This window comes from Uloborus diversus, chromosome 6, assembly GCF_026930045.1.
Source record: "Uloborus diversus isolate 005 chromosome 6, Udiv.v.3.1, whole genome shotgun sequence".
NCBI lineage: Eukaryota > Metazoa > Arthropoda > Arachnida > Araneae > Uloboridae > Uloborus > Uloborus diversus.
In genome coordinates this window covers 75626312-75651904 of record NC_072736.1, presented here as the reverse complement: position 1 = coordinate 75651904, position 25593 = coordinate 75626312, and the positions used below count along the sequence as shown (strand labels likewise).

General features: G+C 32.7%; 1 protein-coding gene across 2 annotated transcripts in view; it reads right to left on the bottom strand.

The window, feature by feature from the left end:
* The window catches only part of LOC129224673 (casein kinase II subunit alpha), a 66395-nt gene that overhangs the window by 24379 nt on the left and 16423 nt on the right, over positions 1–25593 (bottom strand). For both annotated transcript variants that reach the window (XM_054859218.1, XM_054859219.1), the window contains exons 3-8: positions 10885–10996; positions 10548–10649; positions 10409–10459; positions 9320–9379; positions 9144–9227; positions 1785–1895 (exon numbers count right to left, since the gene is read on the bottom strand). In XM_054859218.1, the coding sequence (XP_054715193.1) occupies positions 1785–1895; positions 9144–9227; positions 9320–9379; positions 10409–10459; positions 10548–10649; positions 10885–10996 (520 nt within the window). The remainder of the gene's footprint in view (positions 1–1784; positions 1896–9143; positions 9228–9319; positions 9380–10408; positions 10460–10547; positions 10650–10884; positions 10997–25593) is intronic.

The window sequence follows — 25593 nt, the reverse complement described above, 5'->3', positions numbered from 1 at the left end:
GCCACATAGTTTAGTTCTTTATGTTTCTATACCAGATCTTTTTTGAAAAAAAAAAAAAAAAAACCATTCAGTAATGAATCAATCTTCTGTTTCAAAAGTATATTTGTTTTGTTTACAAATTTGCATATTTTCAAATGCATATAAATTAATAGGTTCAGAAATTCCAGAACACGTTTAATTCCCGACATTGAACGTAGCAGTGGGTCGCATGGATTAGTTTTGCGTGCCGTATGTTGGGCACTACTGTATTAGAGCATTATAATTCCTCTTTTTCTGTATTCTATTGCCTGACTTAAGATCTTTATTTCCTAAAACATTCAACAAATTAAGATAAACTCTGATAAATTTAATAATAAAGTTCTTACGAGTGATGGAATCGAACTCGCATGCAATTGAATTGCTTTTTTTTTTGAGTGGGCGTGGCAAAACTAAGAATGTGAAATTTCGCTACAACAGAATATGAAACATAAGAAAAATTGAAAATAACAGAAAATTCAAAATAAGTGATGTCCAGGCAGTAAAATCACATCGCAAAAAATGGTTAGTGGCTGCGACCAGGGGTGATTGTGAGTTCATCAAAAAATACCTGAAAGCTTCAAAGCGAGAATGAGGGGGGGGGGGGGGGGGGAGGGGAATCTTTGGTCCCTATTACTTAAGTGCACCTTTGTCATAGTATTAAATAGTTCCGAGTCAAAATATTGTGTGTACATTTGATTAAATTTTTTAATGGATTACAAAGTTACGAGTTGGTGTTATACAAATTATCCTGACATTTGTCCATCTTAAGGGATAGGTGTCCATCTTAAGGCACTTGCAGGTATATTTGATGAGTATTATATAATTTCAAAAAAATGTGGAGGTAGAAGCATAAAAAAAAAAAAAAAAAAACATAATTCCGGTATTTTCGGACATAAAAATACCGGAAATACGTCCGGAAATACCGGAAATTCAGTAAAATATCGGAACACAATCACCCCTGGCTGCGACAGAAGTGGATGCAATGAGATTTCAAAATTCAGATTTGATTCTTGGATCGTTCAATTTTCCACTTTTAAGAGCTTTTATGTGCTACACTGTTGAATCACTCAAGATTTCTAATGCTCCTTTAGCTACTGTTCCTTATTCTCTTTGTCCAGGACATTTTTTCATGACTTGGAATAAATTTTCATGACTTTCAATGAAAATTTCAATTTTCCATGACTTTTCCAGGTCTGAAATTCTGTTATTTTTTTCCATGACTTTCCAGGATTTCCATGACCCGTACGAACCCTGTCCCTATTCAGGGCCCTACCTAGCTGCAGTGCTGCGCCTTGGACCATTTGACAACCAACATTTAGTATCAGAAAAATATGTGTAAAACACTTTTGAAATGTGCTAGCTATGATGCAATAAAATGTGCAAAACCATCAGAGAGTTAATAGAATTTAAGGGTCCTTGTGACATTGCAAAAAACAAGAATTTTAGAGACTATTTACACCCAGTGAAAAGTTAAAAGTCCCCTCTAAGTTACAAGTTAAAACAATGTTCATCGCATTGAAAATACAAATTGTTTTTTCCTAATTTTAATGGTAACTAATATGATATACAGTTGAACCTTATTAACACAAAATCGCTTAATGTGAAATAACGCTTTACATGAAATATTTGATTGGTATGATGAGAGAATCACTTAATTTGTTGGATAAAATAAAATTCGATTAGCAAGAAATAATGTCAATGGGTCCTATTGAATTTCGCATAAATTAAGTTTGACTGCACACATAATCAAATACTGAAATACATACCTGGTAATCAACTAAAAGTTCCGGGCCTTTAAAATATCGAGAGGCAACTCTAACATTGTACTCTTGACCAGGATGGTAAAACTCAGCCAAACCCCAATCAATTAAACGTAACTGAAAGAAGAGAAACATGAGTTTACTTTTCAGTCATACAAATGAAATTATTTTACTACTTTACAACACTAAATTTACTATATGAGATTGAAAGAACAAAATTATTCTGACTAATTAATATGACTTCTAAGTGGTTGAATCATATATAGAGGCCTAAATTTAATTTCAGAGCTGTCAATTTGGCAAGTTGAACGTTAGTACAATTAAGGGCACAATTCAATGAAAATTACCCCATTTTATGCAGATTTGATTATACACATTTTAAGATTTGACGTCTTTTGCTTCATGAGGACGAGTACTACAAGAACTACAGAGAAAAGTAATTAATGACTGCAAACAGACTATCATAACCAGCTCTTTTTTCAAAACACTAAAATAATTCATGCTTTCTTTGACGCATGTTGTGCATATCTATTGGAATAAGCACACATTATACTATAACTAGAATCAATTATTTAAATTTTTGCTATCATGAAACCTGAACCACTATTCTACAGGGTTGGGTTTTTGACATGACATGTCAAAAACTCAAATACAGCCAGCTTAAATACAGATGAATTGACATTTTTCATAAACACATGAGATTCCTCATCATCAAACATAAGTTCATCATATTATTTTCATTATTTAAGTAAAATAAAGATTAAATTAAAAAATTTCATTAAAATAAAATTCTTTAAAATTAATTTGTATGCCGCAAAAATAGTTACAAACATTAAAACTGACACCCAGTTTTTAAAGTGGTTCTGTTTAAATTTTTAAATAACTAAGAATTATTACTAGTAATTTTATCTATCTAAAAATTTTTCTATGTAATATAATTTTTCTTTTGAGTAAAAGCAAAACTAAATCGATTAGCAGGCAATGATTAATTATAAGTCAACTAAATATTTTTAATGTTTTTTTTCCTTTGTAAATCTAGTGAAAAAATATCTCTTTGATTGAAGAAAATGAATGTCTTCCATCAAAAGGTGCAGGTCTTAAGAGAGTTCATCTCCAGCAAAATTATAATGCTATTATAAAGCTATGTAATAAAAACTACTCTTAACACAAAAAATGAGAGCTTTTTAAGCAGAATATGCATCAAGGAAATTAGTTCTTTGTTCTGAATCCAACAATAAGGATGGAAAGATCTAAGAAAACAGAACATTTCTGCCAAATTTATACAATTCATGGCGCGTTTACATTTAAACCTATGTTGTTCAGCATTTATTGAGAGGATCTTCTCTAGTTTAGAATTGACCCATTCTAAAGTTAGAAATAGACTTGGTATGCAAAAGGCTACAAAACTGGTATTTTTCTAATAATTATAATAACTCTTTCATTTATTTCCCTTTTTTTCTACAGATGAGCGGCCTGTTGAATTAAAATTATGCTTGGGATTGTTTACTGCACATCATTTTAGAATTCTAACACTCCAAAAATGTATTCTAGTGTCTGAAATCAAAAACAATAAAACTCTGATGAATTTTTTAATGTATTTTTGTAATCAAAATCAAGCATAGGCAGGTTTTGGACAGAAATTTAGGTTTTTCACAATTTTGTCAAAATCCATGTCAAAAAGCAGTTTTTGACATAATGGTAAAAACCATGGTAAAAACCTCCGACTATCCAAAACTTGCCAACCCTGCTATTCTAACATTCCAACTATACTCCACTGAGAATTAAAACGGAACACATTTTTATTTAGTTGCTAAATATATCAAAATCCCCTCCCCCCCCCCCCCCCCCCAAAAAAAGAAAAAAAAACAGGGAAAATTTGATGTGTAAATAATACACACCAAAGTGACATAATTAACTGTGTTGAATAGAGCAGTTACTAAAACTTTTACAGCAGTCACTAAAAATGTTAAGTAAAAATGTCAATAGTGTCATGCATTATTAGCTGTAACTGCTGCTTCCTTCGTGATTCCACTTTGAAATTTTTCGGATGTATTCATCAAGATACATTTATTTTTTCTTTCAAAATTTTCAACGGACATAATCACGAAAACTTTTAAATTTTTGCAATTTTGTGAAAAAGAAAAAAAAGTTCTTTCTTTATTCAAGTTTCATCAGTGCATGCAATTTTCCTTTGAATGATCTATTATACAAGTCTGTAGCTTCCATAGAACTTGAGTTAAAATATTTTAAAGTAAATTTTAGCAAAAATTGCCAAAATTTTCCCAAATTATTTGCTATAGTCGCTAGTCTAGTCATGGCGCCACTCTGAAATTTTGGATGTATTCATTAAAACACATTTAAAATCATGCTCCCCCCTCCCAACAGTTTTAAAGGACACCTACACTTTCAGTTTTTAGTTTTTTCAAAAACTATTCAAGTTACATTTCTCATTGAAGTGCCAGTAATCATCTTTAAAAGCCATTATGCAACTCTGCAATCCCCATAGAACTTGAGTTATAGCATTTTAAAGAACTAATGACAAGCAAAAAGAAAAAAAAAGGAACATTTAACAAATTTCAAAAACTAATCTTTATACATAAAGGTCTAATCTCTGTCCGGATGTCCGGGGTAAACTTCAAAACTACTGGAGGGATTTTAACCATTTTTTCACCATAGATAGCTACATAAAAGGGGAACAACTTAGGCTATAATTTGTTCCTTAAAAACTTAGTTTTAAAAAGTTATGGTGGAAAACAGCAAATTTCATGTGATTTCTCCATTAAATGATTAAATATAAAATCCATTGTTAGGAAAATACGTTGCCTAACAACAGGAACATTAGAAGCAATCATAATGTAAATTTTGAATCAAGGCTTCTCCAGAGCAAGCATGATATTTATTGCTTTCTTAGGAGTTGCATCCTCATCTTTATACATAAAGGTCTAATCTCTGTCCGGATGTCCGGGGGTAAACTTCAAAACTACTGGAGGGATTTTAACCATTTTTTTTATCATAGATAGCTACATAATCGGGGAACAACTTAGGCTATAATTTATTGCTAAAAAACTTAGTTTAAGAATGTTGTGATCGAAAACAGTAAATGTCATGTAATTTCCACATCAAATGATTAAAGATTAAACACATTGTTTCGAAAATTCGTTGCCTAACAACAGCGATATTAAAAGTAATCATAATGTAAATTTTGAATCAAGGCCTCTCTGGAGCAAGCATGACATTTATAGCTTTCTTAGGAGTTGTATCCTTATCTTTATACATAAAGGTCTACGCTCTGTCCGAATGTCCGGGGTAAACTTCAAAACTACTGGAGGGATTTTAACCATTTTTTCACCATAGATAGCTACATAATCGGGGAACAACTTAGGCTATAATTTGTTCCTTAAAAACTTAGTTTGAAAAAGTTATGGTGGAAAACAGCAAATTTCTGTAATTTCCCCATTGAATGATTAAATATAAAATCCATTGTTAGGAAAATTCGTTGCCTAACAACAGGAATGTTAAAAGTAATCACAATGTAAAATTTGAATCAAGGCCTCTCTGGAGCAAGCATGACATTTATAGCTTTCTTAGGAGTTGCATCCTTATCTTCTTTACTAATAATAAAGCAGTAAGTCTCTCTGTCCGGAGGATGTCTGGAGGATGTCTGTAGGATGTCCGTAGGATGTCTGTGACGCGCATAGCGCCTAAACCGTTCGGGACCGATTTTCATGAAATTTGGCAACAAAGTTAGTATGTAGCATGGGGGTGTGCACCTCGAAGCGATTTTTCGAAAATTCGATGTGGTTCTTTTTTTATTCCAATTTTCTTTACTAATAATAAAGCAGTAAGTCTCTCTGTCCGGAGGATGTCTGTAGGATGTCTGTGACGCGCATAGCGCCTAAACCGTTCGGCCGATTTTCATGAAATTTGGCACAAAGTTAGTATGTAGCATGGGGGTGTGCACCTCGAAGCGATTTTTCGAAAATTCGATGTGGTTCTTTTTTTATTCCAATTTTAAGAAAAAAAGTATCATAAATTACGAAATTATCGTAACGTGGAACCGTAACATGGGCACAAGCCAATTGGCGAGATACGAAATTATCATAACGTGGAACCGTAATGTCGGTACAAGCCAACTGGCGAGAAAATTCACTATACATTATTTGTAAATATACAGGCGAACCAAAAGACCTTTTGATTTTTCTATAGCGGGCGAAGCCGTGCGGGTACCACTAGTTATACATAAAGGTCTAAGCTCTGTCCGGATGTCCGGGGTAAACGTCAAAAACTACTGGACGGATTTCAACCATTTTTTCACCATAGATAGCTACATAATCGGGGAACAACTTAGGCTATAATTTGTTCCTTAAAAACTTAGTTTGAAAAAGTTATGGTGGAAAACAGCAAATTTCTGTAATTTCCCCATTGAATGATTAAATATAAAATCCATTGTTAGGAAAATTCGTTGCCTAACAACAGCAATATTAAAAGTAATCATAATGTAAATTTCGATTCAAGGCCTTTCTGGAGCAAGCATGAGATTAATTCCTTTCTTAGGAGTTGCATCCTTATCTTTATACATAAAGGTCTAATCTCTGTCCGGATGTCCGGGGTAAACTTCAAAACTACTGGAGGGATTTTAACCATTTTTTCACCATAGATAGTTACACACCATGTGTAGAGTAAAGAAATATACATAGAGACGCCCCGTCTATGGTAAAAAGGAGATGAAATTGAAGCCGGAATTGTGGGTACAGCGGTGCAATGATTAGCGGGGTTATGATAACGTGATCGCTTCGCGAGTATACTTTTCACTAATCTCACAAAGAGACCGTATAAAGTAGCTGGCGGATTGGTTTGCATTTTAATTCATGTATTAATGCAATTTCAGAAACGTGCTCCATAAACTTGCAACAATATCTAAGTTTAAATTAATAACCAATTGAGATTCAGTAATGGATAGTTAGGAATCAAGATGTATCATAAAATACTTAGCAAGAAGCTAAGGATCTTTGGATACAGCGTTGCATCTTCCGGCTTCAATTTCTTAGTATAGCAGGGCCTCTCTATGTAATTTCTTTACTCTATGTGATTAAACATAAAAGCCATTGTTACAAAAATTCGTTGCCTAACAACAGCAATATTAAATGTAATCATAATGAAAATTTTGCATCAAGGTTTCCCCGGAGCAAACATGAGTTTAAAGTCATTTAAACATTTGGAAACTCTACTTTTCGCACTCTGAGGGTAGGAGAGCTTTAGTTCACAGTTAAAGCTTATAGTACAGAGCTTTTATTTTTTTCTTTTGTGTGTGTGTGTGTGTACTATTTAATTGAATGAAGCACGCGCACGGTTTTTTTAGTGATCTTTGTTTTTGTTAGTTCATATTTTGGAAATTCTTCAAAATTTTAATATGCTTAAATTCGTGCTTTCGCTTCTAAATGAATATTCGTTGGTTCTTTACACTTATTGCTATTTTACTTTTATGGGTAAGGAAGAAGCTCGATTTTTAATCACGTCAAAGCGGTGTGTTTTGAGTTCTTTCAGTTAAAACAGAAAACGAAAGAAAGTAGCGATTGTTTCTTACAATTATTTCTGACCCAGGCAACGCCGGGTATTTTTGCTAGTTTTATATATAATTGTCAGTGGTTTGGTCGTTTTCCGATAAAATTCACGCCGGGTACATTTGCTAATTGCTCATAATTATGAATGATACTTTTTTAAACTAAAAAGTTAAGATTTCAAAGAGCAAAATTTCTGAAAGTTTTATGAAAATCTGAAATCAGTGTTCATACTCTATTTGGATAAAAAAAATTCCATGACTTTTTCATGACTTCAATGAAAATTTTCATGACTCGTTACATGAAGAGAATAGCACTATTTAGTCTCAAACTTGGTAATATTTTGAAATGAGCATTAGCAAAACGTCTAGTATACGAATGCCACAGCCTAATTGAAGCACTTACTCGTAATGAAAAAAGTATAAGTGCACACTTAAAAAACTAAACTATTCTTATTTGTCTTCATCATATAAATTTTTGTAAAGTAAAAAGGCAGTGAAACAAATATGATGATACTTAAATGTCTGATATTTTTTTTAAAAACAGGCAGAATGATATTGAATGGGACAAAGGTCATCACTAAGTTTCAATAAATTTGCTTTAAAAGTTATCTTTTAGTGTCAACAGTGCCTTTAATCATCCACGTAACTTGACAGTATTTTGGTTACTTAAAGTAAAGCCACATAGTTGAGTTCTTTTAATGTTTTTAAACCAGATCTTTTTTGAAAAAAACATTCAGTAATGAATCAATCTTCCGATTCAAAAGTATATTTGGTTTGTTTACAAATTTGCACATTTTCAAATGCATATAAATTAATAGGTTCAGAAATTCCAGAACATGTTTAATTCTTGACATTGAACGTAGTAGTAGGTCATATGGATTAGTTTTGCCTGCCGTATGTTGGGATTGGGAACTACTGTTTTAGAGCATTAGAATTCCTCTATTTCTGTATTCTATCGCCTGACTTAAGGTCTTTATTTTCTAAAACATTCAACAAATTAAGATAAACTCTGATACATTTAATAATAAAGTCCTTACGAGTGATGGAATCGAACTTGCATGCAATTGAATTGCTTTTTTTTTTTTTTTTGAGTGGGCGTGGCAAAACTAAGAACGTGAAATTTTGCTACCACAGAATATGAAACATAAGAAGTGTTGAAAATAACAGAAAATTCAAAATAAGTCCAGGCAATAAAATCACATCGCAAAAAATGGCAAGCGGCTGTGACAGAAGTGGATGCAATGAGATTTCAAAATTCAGATTTGATTTTTGGAACGTTCAATTTTCCACTTTCAATAGCTTTTATGTGCTATAACTGTTAAATCAATCAAGATTTCTAATGCTCTTTTAGCTACTGTTCCTTTCTCTTTGTCCAAGACATTGTTCCATGACTTGAAATAAATTTCCATGACTTTCAATGAAAATTTCAATTTTCCATGACTTTTCCAGGTCTGAAATTCTGTTATTTTTTTTCCATGACTTTCCAGGATTTCCATGACCCGTACGAACCCTTTGAAATGGTCAGGTTGAGTTTTCATTGACTTGACATGGAATGAAGCTGTAACAGTGGAAGACAACTGTAGGAAGTACATTCTCAATTTTTTTACCAATTTTTAAGAAAAGAAAAACCCCCACACTTGATAAACCTAAAAAAAGATAGCGTCATAACAATAATTTTAAAAGTTTCATCCAAATCAATCTCAAAAGACCCCCTCCCCCTCCCCTTTCCTGGATGGCATTCAAAGGTGTGTGAATAAAGTGAAAAATTATGTTGCTGCTGCACTAAAAGTATTTACATCCATTACCTTTCGGTTTTCATGATCAATCATAACATTATGAGGCTTTACATCTCTATGCATAATGCCCATACTGTGACTATAATCTAGAGCCTGTAACATGAAAATTATGAAAATTATAATGAGACAAAAAAAAAAAAAAAAAATCAATCACATTAAAAGAATGAAAAAAGATTCATACTTACCTTTAATAATTCATACAAGTAAAATCTAATATCATAGTCAGTTAGAGTCTGGTACAATTGCTACGAAAAATCAATGAGAAATACATCACTTCAATGACATTACAATAATTACTAATAACACATTCATCATCTTAATTTCTAGTTAAAATTTATTGTAGGTAAGGAATAACTGGTAGGGGAGACTGGGGATACTTGATCCTTGGGAATACATGATCCCAAAGCCAAAAATGTACGAAAATCATTAAGTAGAGATTTGAAACCTGACAATTATGTTAAAGTTACTTTTACATAAAAACTGGCAACACTTTTTTTTTCAGCCATTTTGTTTTAGCTCAAAAAATGATTGTCTGAATGTGTCAAGGGAAACTATTTTTAGGAAGGCATTCTGAAGTTTACATTATCCGTTATATACAACTTAAAAAAAGACCGAAGAAGTGAAAGGTTAAAGTGTCTTTAATAATTCAGATATATTTATAGTAAATTGCCACTGATTGTTAATAATAGAACAAGTATGTTTCTAAAAAGTGCATATTAGGGATACTCGATCCCTACGTTTAGAGGTATACATAATCCCAGGGACCAAGTATCCATATGGCAATATAAACACAATGAAAACACTATAACTGTTGTTTACTTAGTTGAAATTAACTTTAAAAATTCAAAACCATGTTAACATAATAAAATTTATAGTGTGAGTGATAGATTTAAACAATCACTGCAGTTAATATGCTAGACAATTAAAATATCAGTTTGCGCTTGTAACCCACATAACACCTCTTAACATCTAAACATAAACTAACTATACTGATGAATTATGTTCTGATCCCCCAAATGAGCTTGAACAAGTTGAAATGTCAAATCCTTGTTAAAATGAAAAAAATGATTTTGCTATAGTTATTTTTACAACAAAAAAGTGAGTTGTCCCTTAGCGGATTGGATTTCTAGAGTTTGAAATGAGTTTCTCAAAGCGAAAAGGTAATATGCTTAATCTATTTTTTCTGAAAAATTAACAACAGTGCAGTAAATGAGAATGAATGTGTTAAGTTGTTTACATCCAGTTAGGTTGAGTGGAACTTTAAGAATACTTACTTTGAAGTCTGTATTATTAACATGCTCAAATATTAAAGCTGGAGTTCTTGACTGAAAGAGAAAGAGGAAAATTAGCATTTCACAATGAAAGCAGAAATATCAAAAGGTACTAATGATTAGGCATTGTACTTTTACTCACAACAAAATCTTTTACAACTGCTTGCAAAGCTATAATATTAGGTCCACCTCTTAAGTTTTCCAAAATTTTGATTTCTCTTTTTATTTTCTTTTTTTTAACTGGCTGTAAAAGAAATCAATACCTTAGAAGAGTATATGCTAAATGAGATATAGATGGAATATGATTACATTAGAAAAAAAAAGTAGTGTCAAAATGTTTAAGCATAATGGTTAAGCATTCTATAGAGCTAAATTATTATACACATATATTTTTCTCTGTACAAAAATGAAATTTTTTTTTCAATCAATATCATTTGAAAATGCAATGTTAAAAAGTGCATAAAAAGAGGGGAAAATACCTTTAATATTTTTACAACACATTTTTCATTGTTTGTTATGTTGATGGCTTCGAAAACTTCACTATATTTTCCTCTTCCTAGTTTCCTGACAAGTTGATAGTCATCTTGATTTCTACAAATATACGTTTCATGAAATGATGAGAATAACTGTTAGACTTGTACAATAATAAAAAATAAACACACATATAGCTCTATTGGCAAATTTCTTTACTTTTAGACTAGCTGATATAGGATTAGGAGGAAAAACTTCACTACGCGTTAGAAATTGGCTGACTGGAAGGAAACAAAGAGTACAGAAGTGTGAAAATTATTAGACTCAAGCAGCGAAAAACAGGAAAATCGAATATTTCAGTTTAAAAATAAATTCTAGATCCTTTCTAAAAGCCTTATTATGTTTTTCCAGAGTAGTAAAAGTACTATACATTATTTTTTCGCAAAATTTATACCGTTTTGCTGGAGTTTCCCCCTCCCTGGCAACACTGAGTATTACCTGATAACAGCTGCCATTATGTTCTGCTGTTGTTTCCAAAACTGTTTCATCAATTGGCCAGAAGTATTTTTTCGTATGTTTTTGCTCTAAGATCACCAAAATAACACGTTTATACGTGATTTCGTGTTTTACACTGGTTTTAGGAAACAGTTTTAGTGGTTTTTTTTATGTTTCTCTCTTTGTACATCGATTTTGGTAATTTTGTGAAATAGGTAAGCTGCCTGACCTCTCACCACGAAAGAAACTATTGGTTAAGTGTATGTTAGACCATCATACCTTTTCACAAATAGAAATTGCGAAAAATCTTCTTACTTCCCAAAAAACTGTCAGCAAAATCATGTTTCTGTCAAGGAAAACATACTAGTTGTCCCAAAGAGGGCTGGAAAACATGACAGAAAATGCAAAAGGTATCTAAGGATGGTAATAAAACTTATTTGGATGGTCAAAGCCAACAAAAGAGCAACTAGTAAAGACCTTACTGACAGTCTGAAGCACTGTGATGTGGTTTTAGGAAATGGTAAGTTTTTCCCAAATTTTGCTTTGTGAAAGGTATTTTGGTCAAACATACACATAACTAATCATCAAAGTGATGAGTCAGTTCTAATTTTAATCAAGCAATAAAAAGGAATATTGTTTTAATAGTAGAGGGGCTATGGTAGAAAAAATAGCCGGAAACTGCATTTTGTGAAAAAATCATGAAACTTGGCATGCATGTAGACAATGTACTAACAAACATTTTTGGAAGGGGAGACAATTCAAAATCCCCCCCCCCCCAAAACCCCCCTGGCAGCCATTTTTCGTCAAAAATCCAAAACTACTTTTCTTTTTTATTTTTTGAAAAATATCCACTGTACCTTCTTTTGGGAGTTCTATTATGCTTACTAAAGCGTAAAAAGTCATCAAAATATCTCTAAACCTCCTAATTTTAAAGTTAATTTTAAAAAGTTGATTTTTTTTGAACAAAACTTTAGCTAATCAAAGTCTAACATTTCTTGAGGGATCGTTTGAGAAATGTTTTTTTATGTATTTTAAAGCACTGTTTTAAGGAAAATCAATTCATTTACAGTAGAACCCAATAATCTGAACCCTAGAAATCCGAAACATCAGAAAATCCGAACCTATGTTTTAAAGTTTACTACTAAAAATTGATTACAAAATTAAGAATAAAACTAGAAATTAAAAACTATAAACTAAGCTAATAATTTTTCAAAACTGGAAACAAGCATTTGAATTGTTGTTTAAGAATAAATACAGCACTTTGATTAGTTAAAAAGAAATCAATTTTCATTATCAGTGAAAAAAAAAAAAAACTTCAAACACTTGGAAAAGAAGTACGCAATTTTTTGGAAGTTTCACTCACATTCTGCAGTTTTATCAGTCATATGTGCACTTGAAATAAGGGGGAGGGGGCACGGACGTTGTTTTTACAGAACTCCAATCTCTATTATTATTAAACGCTTTAAAACAAGTTTCAAGTTTTTTCTCATTAGACGATTTGAGGCGTTTGCTCTATGTTTTAAACGATGTAAGAGGAAGAAATATTTAAATACTACAATAAGAAGTTTAGTGCTATGTTAATAAAGTTAGCAATATTTTTACTATTAATAAAATTGTTATTTATTGAAATATAATTCACTGTTACAAAAACTACAACTAAATTGCAATACAAATCGGATTAAGTGATGCATACAACGATTATATAGAAGGTAATTTAAAATGTTTGAATTTACAAGTAATTTACACAAGTACATAACATTTTCCATTGTAGCATTTACACATAGGTGTTTAGATAAGTCCATTTTTGAAGCACCCACAAGTTATTTCAGAGCAGTTTTTTTTTACACTTGCATAACGTAAATTCGCTTTCAGCAAGAACTTGAAACTTCGGGCAAACTCAAACAAATAAGAACGCGCTTTTCATCAGTTACTGTAAAAACTCAATCATAAATTAAAGTTAAGGCTAAATGTTTAGACATACTGCCCCACTGATGTCCACCTAGATAAGCACTAAATAACTTGCCTTCGGGCTTCAGCTGTGGGTGATGGTAAGTTATTCATTGATCATTGTTCGCTGGTGGAAAAACAGTTTCCAACTTCATTTACGGACGGCAAGTTGCATGCAGATGAGTAGTAGCAAAGATTAAGGAATCGCTAAGATATTTGAAAATTTTAATTAGGTGTGCAATTTTTTAGGTTAAGATATATATATGAAAATACACCAATAACATCAGGATAGTCTTTTCATCATTTCCACATCGTCACTTTTTTCCGACCTGCAAGAAAAGTGGTAACCATGAGAGTTCCTTTGAGAATGAGTGGAATTCTCTTAGAACAACTAATTTTTGCTGACCGAATTTGTACGCTAAGTCTTGGACTAGTATAAGTCGAAAGTGTTTTCCAGCTCCAAAATCTTCTTTATCCCCTTTTTGTACAGCTGATGGAAGCATCGTTGTCAACAGTTCCAACGAATATGCTCATGTGTCCTCTTATTGCAGCATGCAAAACATGAACAAAGATCCAGAAATTAGTTTCCTCGTGATTTTATGGCACTAGAGATGTCTTATTCGATGAAAATCACCGTCACATCATTGAGAGCAAATATAAGATCATATAGCTAGTGCAATCATGGAAAACAATTCTGTCTTATCTACATTTCGTAGAAACTGAACCAGTTCTTAGAAAGCAAACCATGTTCTCTAAAATGGTATCTTTCTCTTATTCCTCTTATGTCTTACTTATTGTATCCTGAAAAGAATGCAGATACTCCACCGAAAAATTTTCTGTCCTAGGTCGTTTTATATGAACGATGAAAGATCCATCATAGACAATGGCGTCACAATGTATCTCCATTGCACTTATTTTAAAATTAGCATTCATCATTTGCATCTTCATCATCCCATCTTAACTCGTTTTCTTCTTCACTCGAGTTGTTTTCATCAGTAGGAATACTATAATTTAACTCATTGAGCAGGAATATTATTGACCAGACTTATTTCCCGTTCAAAGAGCTCCAGTTATTGAAATCGATGGAGGGTGAGGTTGATTTTCATAGAGGAGAAATTCAACTTGGTTGAAATTTACGGTATTGCAAATAATGAAAAGCTTTGAAAACGAATCTGTATCGGATTTTAATCTTTTCAGTAAAAGAGCAGACTTACTGATTTTTCTGGAAAAATGAAATGCTAAAAAGTTATTGTTTTTCTATCCATGAACATAAAGTGACTTTTTAGTCACAACTCTTTTCTCTATAAATTTGTTGCACTGTTTTTTTTCCTCAACTTGCTCAATCTTCATCAGTTGCTCCACATATTCTTCGTCTACTGCTACATTCGTCTCCAATGAGAACAATTCTTTCGATGACTCTAAAAATGGAATCTCATGTTCAGCTATTTCTCTTTAAGACCTTTCTTGAAAACATGCTTTGGAAACTTAACATTTCTTCATTGCGCATATACAGCGTTTCTTTAAATCAGCAAAGGTAACTTTTTCAAACTGTGTAATTAAATCGATATTTTGAAGACCAGCTAACATCTATCTTCTTAACGCAGTTGGATCTGTGAAAGACCAATAGCCCCACCATCTCCTTTCACTATCGCATTGTTTTGCTAAGCATGGTCCGATCCAATTACAGAAAACACGTTTATTGTCTTTTTTACAACAAACGTTCCGTTTTCAAAGGCTTTGTGTACGTCTGGAAGGTTTGTGGGTTAAAGAAAAAGATCTTGAACAAAACCTGGTAACTATCCAGTATAGTTACCAAAGTATATGTATAGCTTATAGCAATAAAAGGAAAAAAAAAAACACACACTCATACAAAATCAACTCCTTCAAGGTTTCAGTAAAGATACTAAAATTGGTTGAACTCTATGATCTAATAAACTTGAATTTTAAAAGCACCAGCTTTAATACGGTGCTCCAAAACTTGAATTTGTTTTTATATATATGTTTTTTTTTTTTTTTTTATAAAATGAGAAAAAGCTTACTGATGATCAATTGGGTGACGGAGAATTAACAACAGCAACAATAGTAATAATAATAATAAACAGAAATTTAAAATTCAACTTTAAATTTCTTTCTATTAGAATTATGTTATTAGAATAGTAATGAAATTGATTTCTCCCTTTTTTCTTCAAGTTCTTATTCTATCATACCTTCGCAAATAGTTTCAATTATGCGTGCTCTATCATTTAAAACGAGGGGTATCATGACCGGATAATTGGACAGTTCGGGTAATTAGAGTTCGGATAACTGGAACCCTACTTTGATATAACACTAATGTAATGTATCTTCAAATTCAGAAACCTGTAATTCTGTTATGGGGGGGGGGGATCACTTCAGGGGAACTCACAATTTAAAAATATCTATTTTTTTAAAAAAAACCACTTTTTGTGAAGTTATTTTTGAGATTAGACTTTTTTGGAGTTTTAAAATAGTAAAAAATGTAATAAACATCCATGGAATGACACAACCAATGATTTAAAAAATTATAATAATGAAAATTTAAACAGAATCGCCGTTATTGGTTTTGGACCAAAAATGGCCACCGGGGGGGGGGTTGGGGGGTTGGGGGGGGGGGGGGATTTCGGAATGCCTCCCCTTCCTAAAATTTTTATTTATACAATGTCTACAAGCATGCCGAGTTTCATAATTTTATCACAATTTGCAGTTTCTTCCCCCGTAGCCCCCCTGACTATAATGGTTAGATGATTTTTACCTCCTTTTTGTTCCAAAATTTTTGTGACGAAAATAAAAGGAAACATCCATGCATGGTAAACATAACATTTTTATCAAAGACAAAGATCAGTTACTAACATTTCTCTGTGCAAAAAAGGGAAGGCATGTAGTTTCTCTCAATCATCATTAGTGTTCACTCTAGGAAAAAAAAGGGCAGGATGCTGGCCTTTGAAAGGGGCACTTTTTTAAAAAAAGGGCACTATTTCAAAGCGGTGTCATGCAACCAAGACCAATGATGCATCACTCAAAAAGTACTGAGCGCCCCCTTCCCATACCCCCAAAATATTACGAGGAGAAATAACACTTAAAACACCTTGCAAAAATTGAAACAGTCTAGTCTGCACCCCATGACCCCCCCCCCCCCTCCACCACCCTTGATCGCAGTCGCCACTGACTTTAGTATTAAATATGGTTTCATCCAGAAAACGCACTTGTCTTCAGAATAGCGTTAGCTCAACCCCCCCCCCCCACACAAATGCCAACTAAGCTAAGCACATTTTCCACACTCCATAGGAACATTTAGCTAATGCTGAAACTTGGCTTTGGGTGTTTTTCAACACTTTTCAGGCCATAATTTTAAATACCTATAAGAGTAAAAAAAATTCTAGGCATTTCAAAACCCTTTGAATTTCAATTTAAGAACAGTATTTAATTACTGATCTCCCCTTCCTACAAAAGAAACTGCCTAGTAATGGCATTCTGCCATTAAGTATTTTAGTAGACATCAAAATCGTGATGAGTGTAAATTCTCCTTTTTTAAATATTACATTTCAAATAGAATAAATAACTTAAAATACTGTATGCAGTGCTTCAAAAATGTAGTGGTAGCAAGTTGCAAGAACGCCCTGTCAATGCAATATGTTTCCATTTCAAACGGTTTTTTTAGGTGGGGAGGGCGCTGGGGATAGGGGTTAAAAATCCAAGATATTAAAAAAATACCCTTGCATTTTAGCCCAGTGAGCTTTGTACTATGCTCTTCTTAGGAAACAATCAGAAAGTTAACTTTCCAGAAACAGATGTGAAAAAATTGCTACACAATCACTACCAATGCGCTAAAATTAGCTAAGCCTAATTTCCACGTGCAAACGAAAAACGGGCACAAAGGGCTGAAATGTTAGGAAAATGTCCTATTCCCTCTCTCATTGTTGATTCTCAGAAGATCAAGGATGGGAAGGAATGAAACAAAGATCTCTCTCTTCCTAGAGGACCCTACTCCTTCCCACAACCTTTCAAAAACCCACCCTCAGTAGAAGGAAGAACATGCCTTTGTTTCCTACTGATAAGCCTGTTTGAATTCTGAGAATCTCATCCCCTCTTTGCCTAGGTATTTGCTTCTTTTGTTTATGGGGCCGTTTTCAGGGTGAAATTCTATGAACAAGGATAAGGCATGGGCGTTTTTGCAGCTGATCGCTGGACAAATAAAATTTCCCCCGATATCGCGGCAGGTCGAAACGATGGTTGAGGCATCTTTTTAAAAACACAGACTAATTTTTGAACAAAAAAACTTATTTTTGAAAAGGGCGGGGCGCATTTTGCAATCTAAAAGAAAGGCAGGGCGCATTCTGCTGATATGGAAAAGGGCAGGGCGCTGCGCCCTTCAAAAACGGCCTATCGGGAACACTAAATCATCACCATACAACAAAAATATTCATTCGGAAATTGTTCTTGAAATTGAGAGTGAGGGGGGAGCACCTGACATCAAATGCCTGCATATCTCTTTCTCCCCCCCCTCCCTTTGATCAGGCGCACTAAGTAAAATAACTTACAGTAGATACGCCGCATCGGTATAATTGCCGCACCCCGAAAAGAGTAAGAGTCGGCCAAAAAAATTTCAAATGCTCAGAAATGCCGCATTACCATAAACACAGTACATAAAAATAATGTGCAACTCCTCGATATTGATGATATATCAGAGTAGAAAATACCCAATAAAAAGAAAAAAAATACATATTAGTTAGTAGCTCTATCCCCCCAACTTTTAAAAAAATGAAGAAATAAAAACAAAATATTGCATTTAAATTGATTTCCGATTTTTCTCCAAAAATCGGGAAAAATTTGCTCATCCAGGTTTTGCTATGTTTTTCTTTTTCTTTTTTTTTTTTTTTTTTGCAAATACACTCTTTGCAAGGAAAGAAAATGAAACTTTGTAAATTTTATAATCATGTTTACGATTTAGAAAGAACAATAATCATACTTATGTGCGAAAAAAAGTTTCCGCGATTATTTTTGAAGTAGTCAGTTTTTGCGAATTTCTGTTATTTGTCGCTTTTATGTTGTATAAAATATGTATAGTGTGCAAGTTTTTCATTTTTTGCTTCCTTATGTTCCTTTTAAGGTTTTACATTGCCTTTTTGTTAAAAATTGAGATCCATTTCACTTGTAATCATACAAAAAATTGGCGAATAGGAAATTTGGTTTTTCCCGGATTTTTTGAACAGTCGGCTGTTTACTTTACTTAAAGCTTCTAATTGATGGGTAAATAATATATGATTGCATCAGAATGTGCCAGTATCTATTTTTTTTTTAGTTTCGTTAAGACAGTAGGACTGAAGTCAGGGCGATAAAAAGAAAAGTCGATCATAAACGCCGCAACGGCAAAAAAAGTCACTTAAGAAAATTTAACTTTTAAACACAAATGCTGCGGCGTTCCTTCCAGAAATTACTGTAGTCATTCCATGAAAAGCTAAGGATCCGTTTGTTCCTTTGACTTTTCAAAATCAAAACATGCAGAAAATCATCGATGCGGCATTGGAAAAATAAGAATCAATGCACAATTAGAAGTGCTATACTAAAGAAAAAGTAGGAAAAAAAAAGGAAAAAGTAGGAAAATAAGGAGAGAGCTCTAAAAAGTAGGAAAAACCAGGAAAAATAGGAACTCTTCGGGGTCTGCAAGTAAAACAGGAAATTTACGGTGAAATGATGTATATAGCACTTAGTATAATCAGCTGCCGAAAAGTTTTTGAATGTGGAGGGCTATTGGTTGAAGATAAAATTAGAATTTTTAAATTTTTAGATGAAACAACAAAGTTGAAATTGTTGTTCATTTCAAAACTTCATCCTGTACAGTATCGACAATTATAAAATTTTAAATCCTATAAATTATTAAAGACTTAAATTATTAATCATAATTAAAAGTGATCCTATAGTACATATTAAAGGTACATAGGACGATTCTCAAAAAAATATCCCGTGTGTAAAGCTAAGTTTTTTATTTTTTCCGGCTAACAAAAGCCTTCAAAAAATAATGCTGTTGGAGAATAATACATGCTTTAATATACTATCAAAGCATAACAGTTAATCCTATATTTAATAAATAGTTACTAGAATAAAATAAAAGACTTAGCGTTACGAATGGGACATTTTTTCGCGAATCGCCCATAGAGTATGTGTCTGTAACTATGAGAGTTACTAGTGTAATTTTTTCAAAACCTTGATAACTTAAAAGCTCGATATCTCGAACTTTTTCTATGTCCCGAGAAATTTGAGATATCGAGGATGTACTGCAATAGAACCATCTTATTACTGCTAGATAGGCAATTCCACGAAAAAGTGGACATGAAGGTTGAAATTTAAAAGTTGTTTTACTGTTAGAAGTAATACATCAAATTGAAGCTAATAACAATGAGGTTTATGAAATTAAAGAAAATTTTCATAAAAGATATTTTTTTGTTATTTTTTTTTTGAACCTAAAGTTAACATAATATAACAAACTTGTATTTAGGAAAAACATAGTGTTCACTCTAGGAAAAAAAAGGGCAGGGTGCTGGCCTTTGAAAGGGGCACTTTTTTAAAAAAGGGCACTATTTCAACGCAGTGTCCCCCCCCCCCCACCCAAGACCAATGATGCACCACTCAAAAAGTACTAAGCGCCCCCCCCCCCCAAAAAAAAAATAAGAGGAGAAATAACACTTAAAACACCTTGCAAAAATTCAGTCTATTCTACACCATGACCTCCCCCCTTCGATTGCCCTCACCACTGACTTTAGTATTAAATATGATTTCATCCAGAAAACGCACTTGTCTTCAGAATAGGTGTTAACTCACCCCCCCCCCCCACACACACAAATGACCACTAAGGTAAGCACATTTTCCACTTTAAAGGAACATTTAGCTAATGCTGAAACTTGACTTTGGGTATTTTTCAACACTTTTCAGGCCATAATTTTAACTACCTATAAGAGTAAAAAAAAAATTCTAGGCATTTCAAAACCCTTTCAATTTTAATTTAAGAAGAAGAGTATTTAATTACTGATCTCCCTTTCCTACCAAAGAAACTGCCTAGTAATGTGCATTGTGCCATTAAGTATTTTAGTAGACATCAAAATTGTGATGAGTGTAAATTTTCCTTTTTTAAATATATTACACTTCAAATAGAATAATTAACTTAAAATACTGTATGCAGTGCTTCAAAAATGCAGTGGTAGCAAGTTGCAAAACTAAAAAGACTTCATTTGAGCTCTATTTCCTAGTCTTGGAGTTGTTCAAATTCATAACACAAATGTGTTGGCAGATGTATGCGCTCCTAAATGCAATGCATAAGCAGCTTGGACCAAGCTAAGATTTTTATCTCGGACAATTTTTGTGAAAATTTAATGTATCAGCATTTTTATTTGTGATTTTTTTAAAAATCAATTGTATAATATTTATAGAAGAAAAAGAAACAGTGTAAGATCATTTTAGCTAGAAAAAAGCACGAGTATGTCAAAAGTATGCTTTTTATTATGTCAATAAGTGTTTTAAATAAACTGTTATATGAATCACACAACACACATATACAAAGATAATAAAAATACTTAGCAAAAAGGAAAGAATTGAATGAATGCCCTGTCAATGCGATATGTTTCCATTTTAAATGGTTTTTTAGGGGGGGGGGGCTGGGGATAGGGGTTAAAAATCCAAGATATTAAAAAAATACCCTTGCATTTTAGCCCAGTAAGCTTTGTACTATGTTCTTCTTAGGAAACTATCAGAAAGTTAACTTTCCTGAAACAGATGTAAAAAGATTGCTACACAATCACTAGCAATGCGCTAAAATTAGCTAAGCCTAATTTCCACGTGCAAACGAAAAACGGACACAAAGGGCTGAAATGTTAGGAAAATGTCCTATTCCCTCTCTCATTGTTGATTCTCAGAAGATCAAGGATGAGAAGGAATGAAACAAAGATCTCTCCCTTTCCAGAGGACCCTACTCCTTCCCACAAATTTTCAAAAACCCACCCTCAGTAGAAGGAAGAACATGCCTTTGTTTCTTACTGATAAGCGTGTTTGAATTCTGAGAATCTCATCTCCTCTTGGTCTTTGCTAGGTATTTGCTTCCCCTTTTGTTTATGGGGCCGTTTTCAAGGTGAAATTCTGGGAACAAGGATAAGACATAGGCGTTTTTGCAGATGATCGCTGGACAAATAAAATTGCCCCGATATCGCGGCAGGTCGAAACGATGGTTGAGGCATCTTTTTAAAAACACAAAGTGCAATTTCTTATTTTTGAAAAGGGCGGGGGCGCATTTCGCGATCTAAAAAAAGGGCAGGGCGCATTCTGCTGATATGCAAAAGGACAGGGCGCTGCGCCCTTCGAAAACGGCCTAGCGGGAACACTAGAAAAACATAGTATTTTCATTTGGCCAGGATTACTTTTTAAAGCAGGAGAATTTCGTATGTATGTGCGTACACTACTATTTGTAACATTTGTCTATCCTTTGGAAAACTTCAATTTTCATTAAAAAAAAATATTTAACAGGATTTTTAGTATAAATAAAGTTATAAGGTCTCGCTATCACACCCGTCACAAAAAAGATGCTTAAGTTACCATTTCAAATGCCATGGAAAAACAAGAAACTTTACAAAGTTCTAATGTTTGCAGATCTGAATAGGAATACAGTAGAAGACTGTTATAATGCACACCTTGGGACCAGAGCTTTTGCGTTTTACAGGTTTTGGCATTATATCGGTTATTTCACAAATTTAGAAACTAATACTCAGAATATATATATATTAGCATTTCAGAATTAGTTCTATCTACAATGAGTATTAAAGCACTAATTATACAACTAATCATTCACAAATAAATATATGCTTTACAATTAAAAGAAAGTGAATTATCCTGCACTTCTGTCAGCTTCATAGTTTGCATAACAGCTGCATTTTCAAGAGTCATCTGATATTTTCTCTTTACTTTGAATATTAATTTTCATTTAAAAGCTTTGAATTGAGGTGGAAAGATGAAAAACTGTTTCAAAATTTAATTTTCCTAACAATTTTTATGTTAGCAAGGCAAAACAAAGGGATATTTTAAACTTAAAAACCTATTGTTCACTTCTGAAAAGTTGTGTGGTTTATAGAGAATTGCGTTATATAGGTCGGCGTTATAAAGGTATTCTGTTTAAATTTGATCAAATATTTATTCTCTGGAAAATTTGGTGTGACGGGTTTGACAAAATCATTGAGACAGGTGTGACAGCACGAAACATAGGTTTTAAAAACTTTATAAATGCAATAGAAGATTAAACCATTTTATTTCCTAACAAATTAACATTGTAGTTTTAGAAAAAATATATCAAAATTTTACAACATGCCAGATTTAAATTATTTGAATTTCAATAATACTTTGGTTAGAAAGTGAGTTACTTTTATTTAACTCTTGAAACATTTCAAAGGAATAAAATAGCTTTAAAGGAGGCAAATAATCAGTTGCACATTTTTATAACTACTCTGTTTTGTGGAAATGCCTCAGTCAAATTTTTTTCATGAGATAAAAAGTAATATCAGAGACACTAGAATTATACAACAAGTAAACTTTGCCCAAAATCATCGCACAGGTTCTCAGGATGCAATATAAAGTCTCATTAGCCAATTATCACATTTACAAGTTGTGCATGGTGAAAAGATAATACAATTTGCTCCATTATGGAAGTAAGTTACTGCATCATGACAAATATGCTCCATGGGACATTTTAAAATGCTATCATTATCGATTTGAAAATGGAATTGTCTTAGTCATGAAAAGTGAAAAAATGTTCTGATTGCTGTTGAGCTCAATCATAAATGATGTATAACAATCAAACTAGTGCTTTTTTCCAGGACAGGGGATTTTCAACTGACATGAGATTGTAATTTTAACATTTTGTATAGAATGTGACAGTAGTCGTATTTGTGGGGGGCTAAATGCAGTCAACATTGTCTAATTGGGCTAAGCCTTTTCATTTATTTAATTGTGCAGTGAAGGATTTGTATTTTTAACCCATATTTTACCACATTATGAAAAACTTAATATTTTTGATAAAAAAATAAAATTACAGACTAAGGAGACCTCAGAAATACACATAAAATTTTAAACATTTCCAAATATGTATTCGTTTCCATTTTACAAGCTGTCCTATATATAGGATGATGGTACAATCTACTAATGTATACTTGGTTTTTCACTCAAGCTTTCTGGTACGTGTGAAATGGAAGAAAACACTCTACGCAAAGTCATAAATAATATTTTTCATGAACTGCCACTGTTTTTCTTAGTACAATGCTTCAACTTATTTAGTTGTTTTCAGTTCAAAGTTTTTACTAAAACGTTTTTAGTCTACAGCTTCAAAAGCATCTTCTGTACGGTTCGAGTCTTGTTTTGATGAACAGATAGTTGTTTTTCAGCAATGTTTAGAAGTACACACAAACCCATGTAAACAATAGTGACTTTTCTACAGGTTTTAATACATATTAAGGCTTCTTCTGAAGCAAACAGTTTTGATATTTTGCAAGCAGCATCCAGTACTGCTTCAAAGGCATTTCGAAATTATGGTCGGTCATTACCATTTTGTATTACATATGGATGCATGATATTTCTATATGATTTTGACATAAGCCCACACCATTTTTACACTTGTACAAAATTAAATATTTTTCTTTTTTGTTTCAATTCTTCATTATTCTGTGTGTTTTTTTTTTTTTTTTGAAAAACTTTGTATCTTCGAAATTGCTGATAAGGGATACTTCTTTGCCATCATTTCAATGAACAGCTGCGATCTTGTGCTTCGTGTGAAATTTCCTATCGGATGTTTAAATCCCATAATTTTCAAGATTTTGGATGGTTCTAGGGGATATTCTCATTCCAATTTCCCTTACTTTTTTCCGTTTCAAATAGTTGGTTGTTTCTGAGATGAACAAAAATATTATAAGACAAAAAAATGTATGTTTTGTGCCCTGCTGGAGTGTTAATAATGGACAGCAAATTATCAACAACTGTATTATTTACTAACTGTGATACCCGAGTGTAATTCTTTTCATTTTTCATCTTTTTAGCTTTGTTATGACAGTCGAAACAATTTTCGGAATAGGACGTATTTTTTTGTGCTCCTTGATATAGTATAAAATGGAAAGTGGTAACCACCAAAAGAGTTGACAATTGAGAGTTTACTACCAAACTTCATGAGCTTCCCATTCGTATAAAATTTTCATCTATATTTTTCAAAATAAAGGGCAACTATTTCAACAGTGTTTGAATGCTCAGAAAACACACCAATTTTTTGAAAAGCTTCATTCAAAAAATTAGGCGAACTTTACAGTAGCTATCTAAATCAATAGTATAGTTATCATCAAATTATAAAAATAGCTTGATATGAAAGAACTGTTTTCATGACATAGTTTGACAAACAAAAGTTGTTCCTTTATTGGGAGCATCTTCCCCATTTCACTGGGTATTATATAATATCCGCTACATAACATTATGCCCAAAAAGTGTTTCAATTTTGATGTTTGCAAACAAAAATCGTTGTTATACTTAGGCCAGGGTTACTTATTACTTTCCCTTACTGCTTTCATCATATTTTCGACCACACTTTTGAAAAGTTTCATGAGTGTTTTCCTGAAATTATGTCCAACAATACCTTCTGACGATTCTTATTTGAAAGTGATTCATAAAGTTATGCAAACTTTGGTACACACTAAGGCCATTTTTATTTTGTTATATTCATTTCTTCATTAGTGTTGATTCCTTTTGCATTGTTTATTGCTCAAGGAGTCTAGAAGTTTTTCGTCAAAATCAGCGTAACTATACAGAATGCTAGACTTATTTTCATGAATTTCTTCATCATCAGTGACTGTATTTGGATCAGATGGCAATATTTTCAAGTCAAGGTCACTCTCATGGGTGACCTCCTTGACATTACATATTCTATAAGCTAGTACTTTGAACAGCAAATATTTTTACTCAATCCAGAAGGTAGCATTACAACGTATTAAGTGCGGATGATAAATTAATCAATAAAAAACTCTTTATGACCCCCAAGAACCTGCTCCTTCAACTCTTGTTTTGAGAAAACTTCATAGTATTGAGTTTTGAAAGAGAGCAATCAAGATTTCCACTCCATTTTCCAACAGCTAAGCTACTTTTGTATGGAGCGCGCATAGCAGGGGATTTTATCATTGTCCTATTTACAGGACGGCTAATAAAACCTTCATAAAACCTATTTAAATGTAGTTTTATCTTTGCAAATTTTC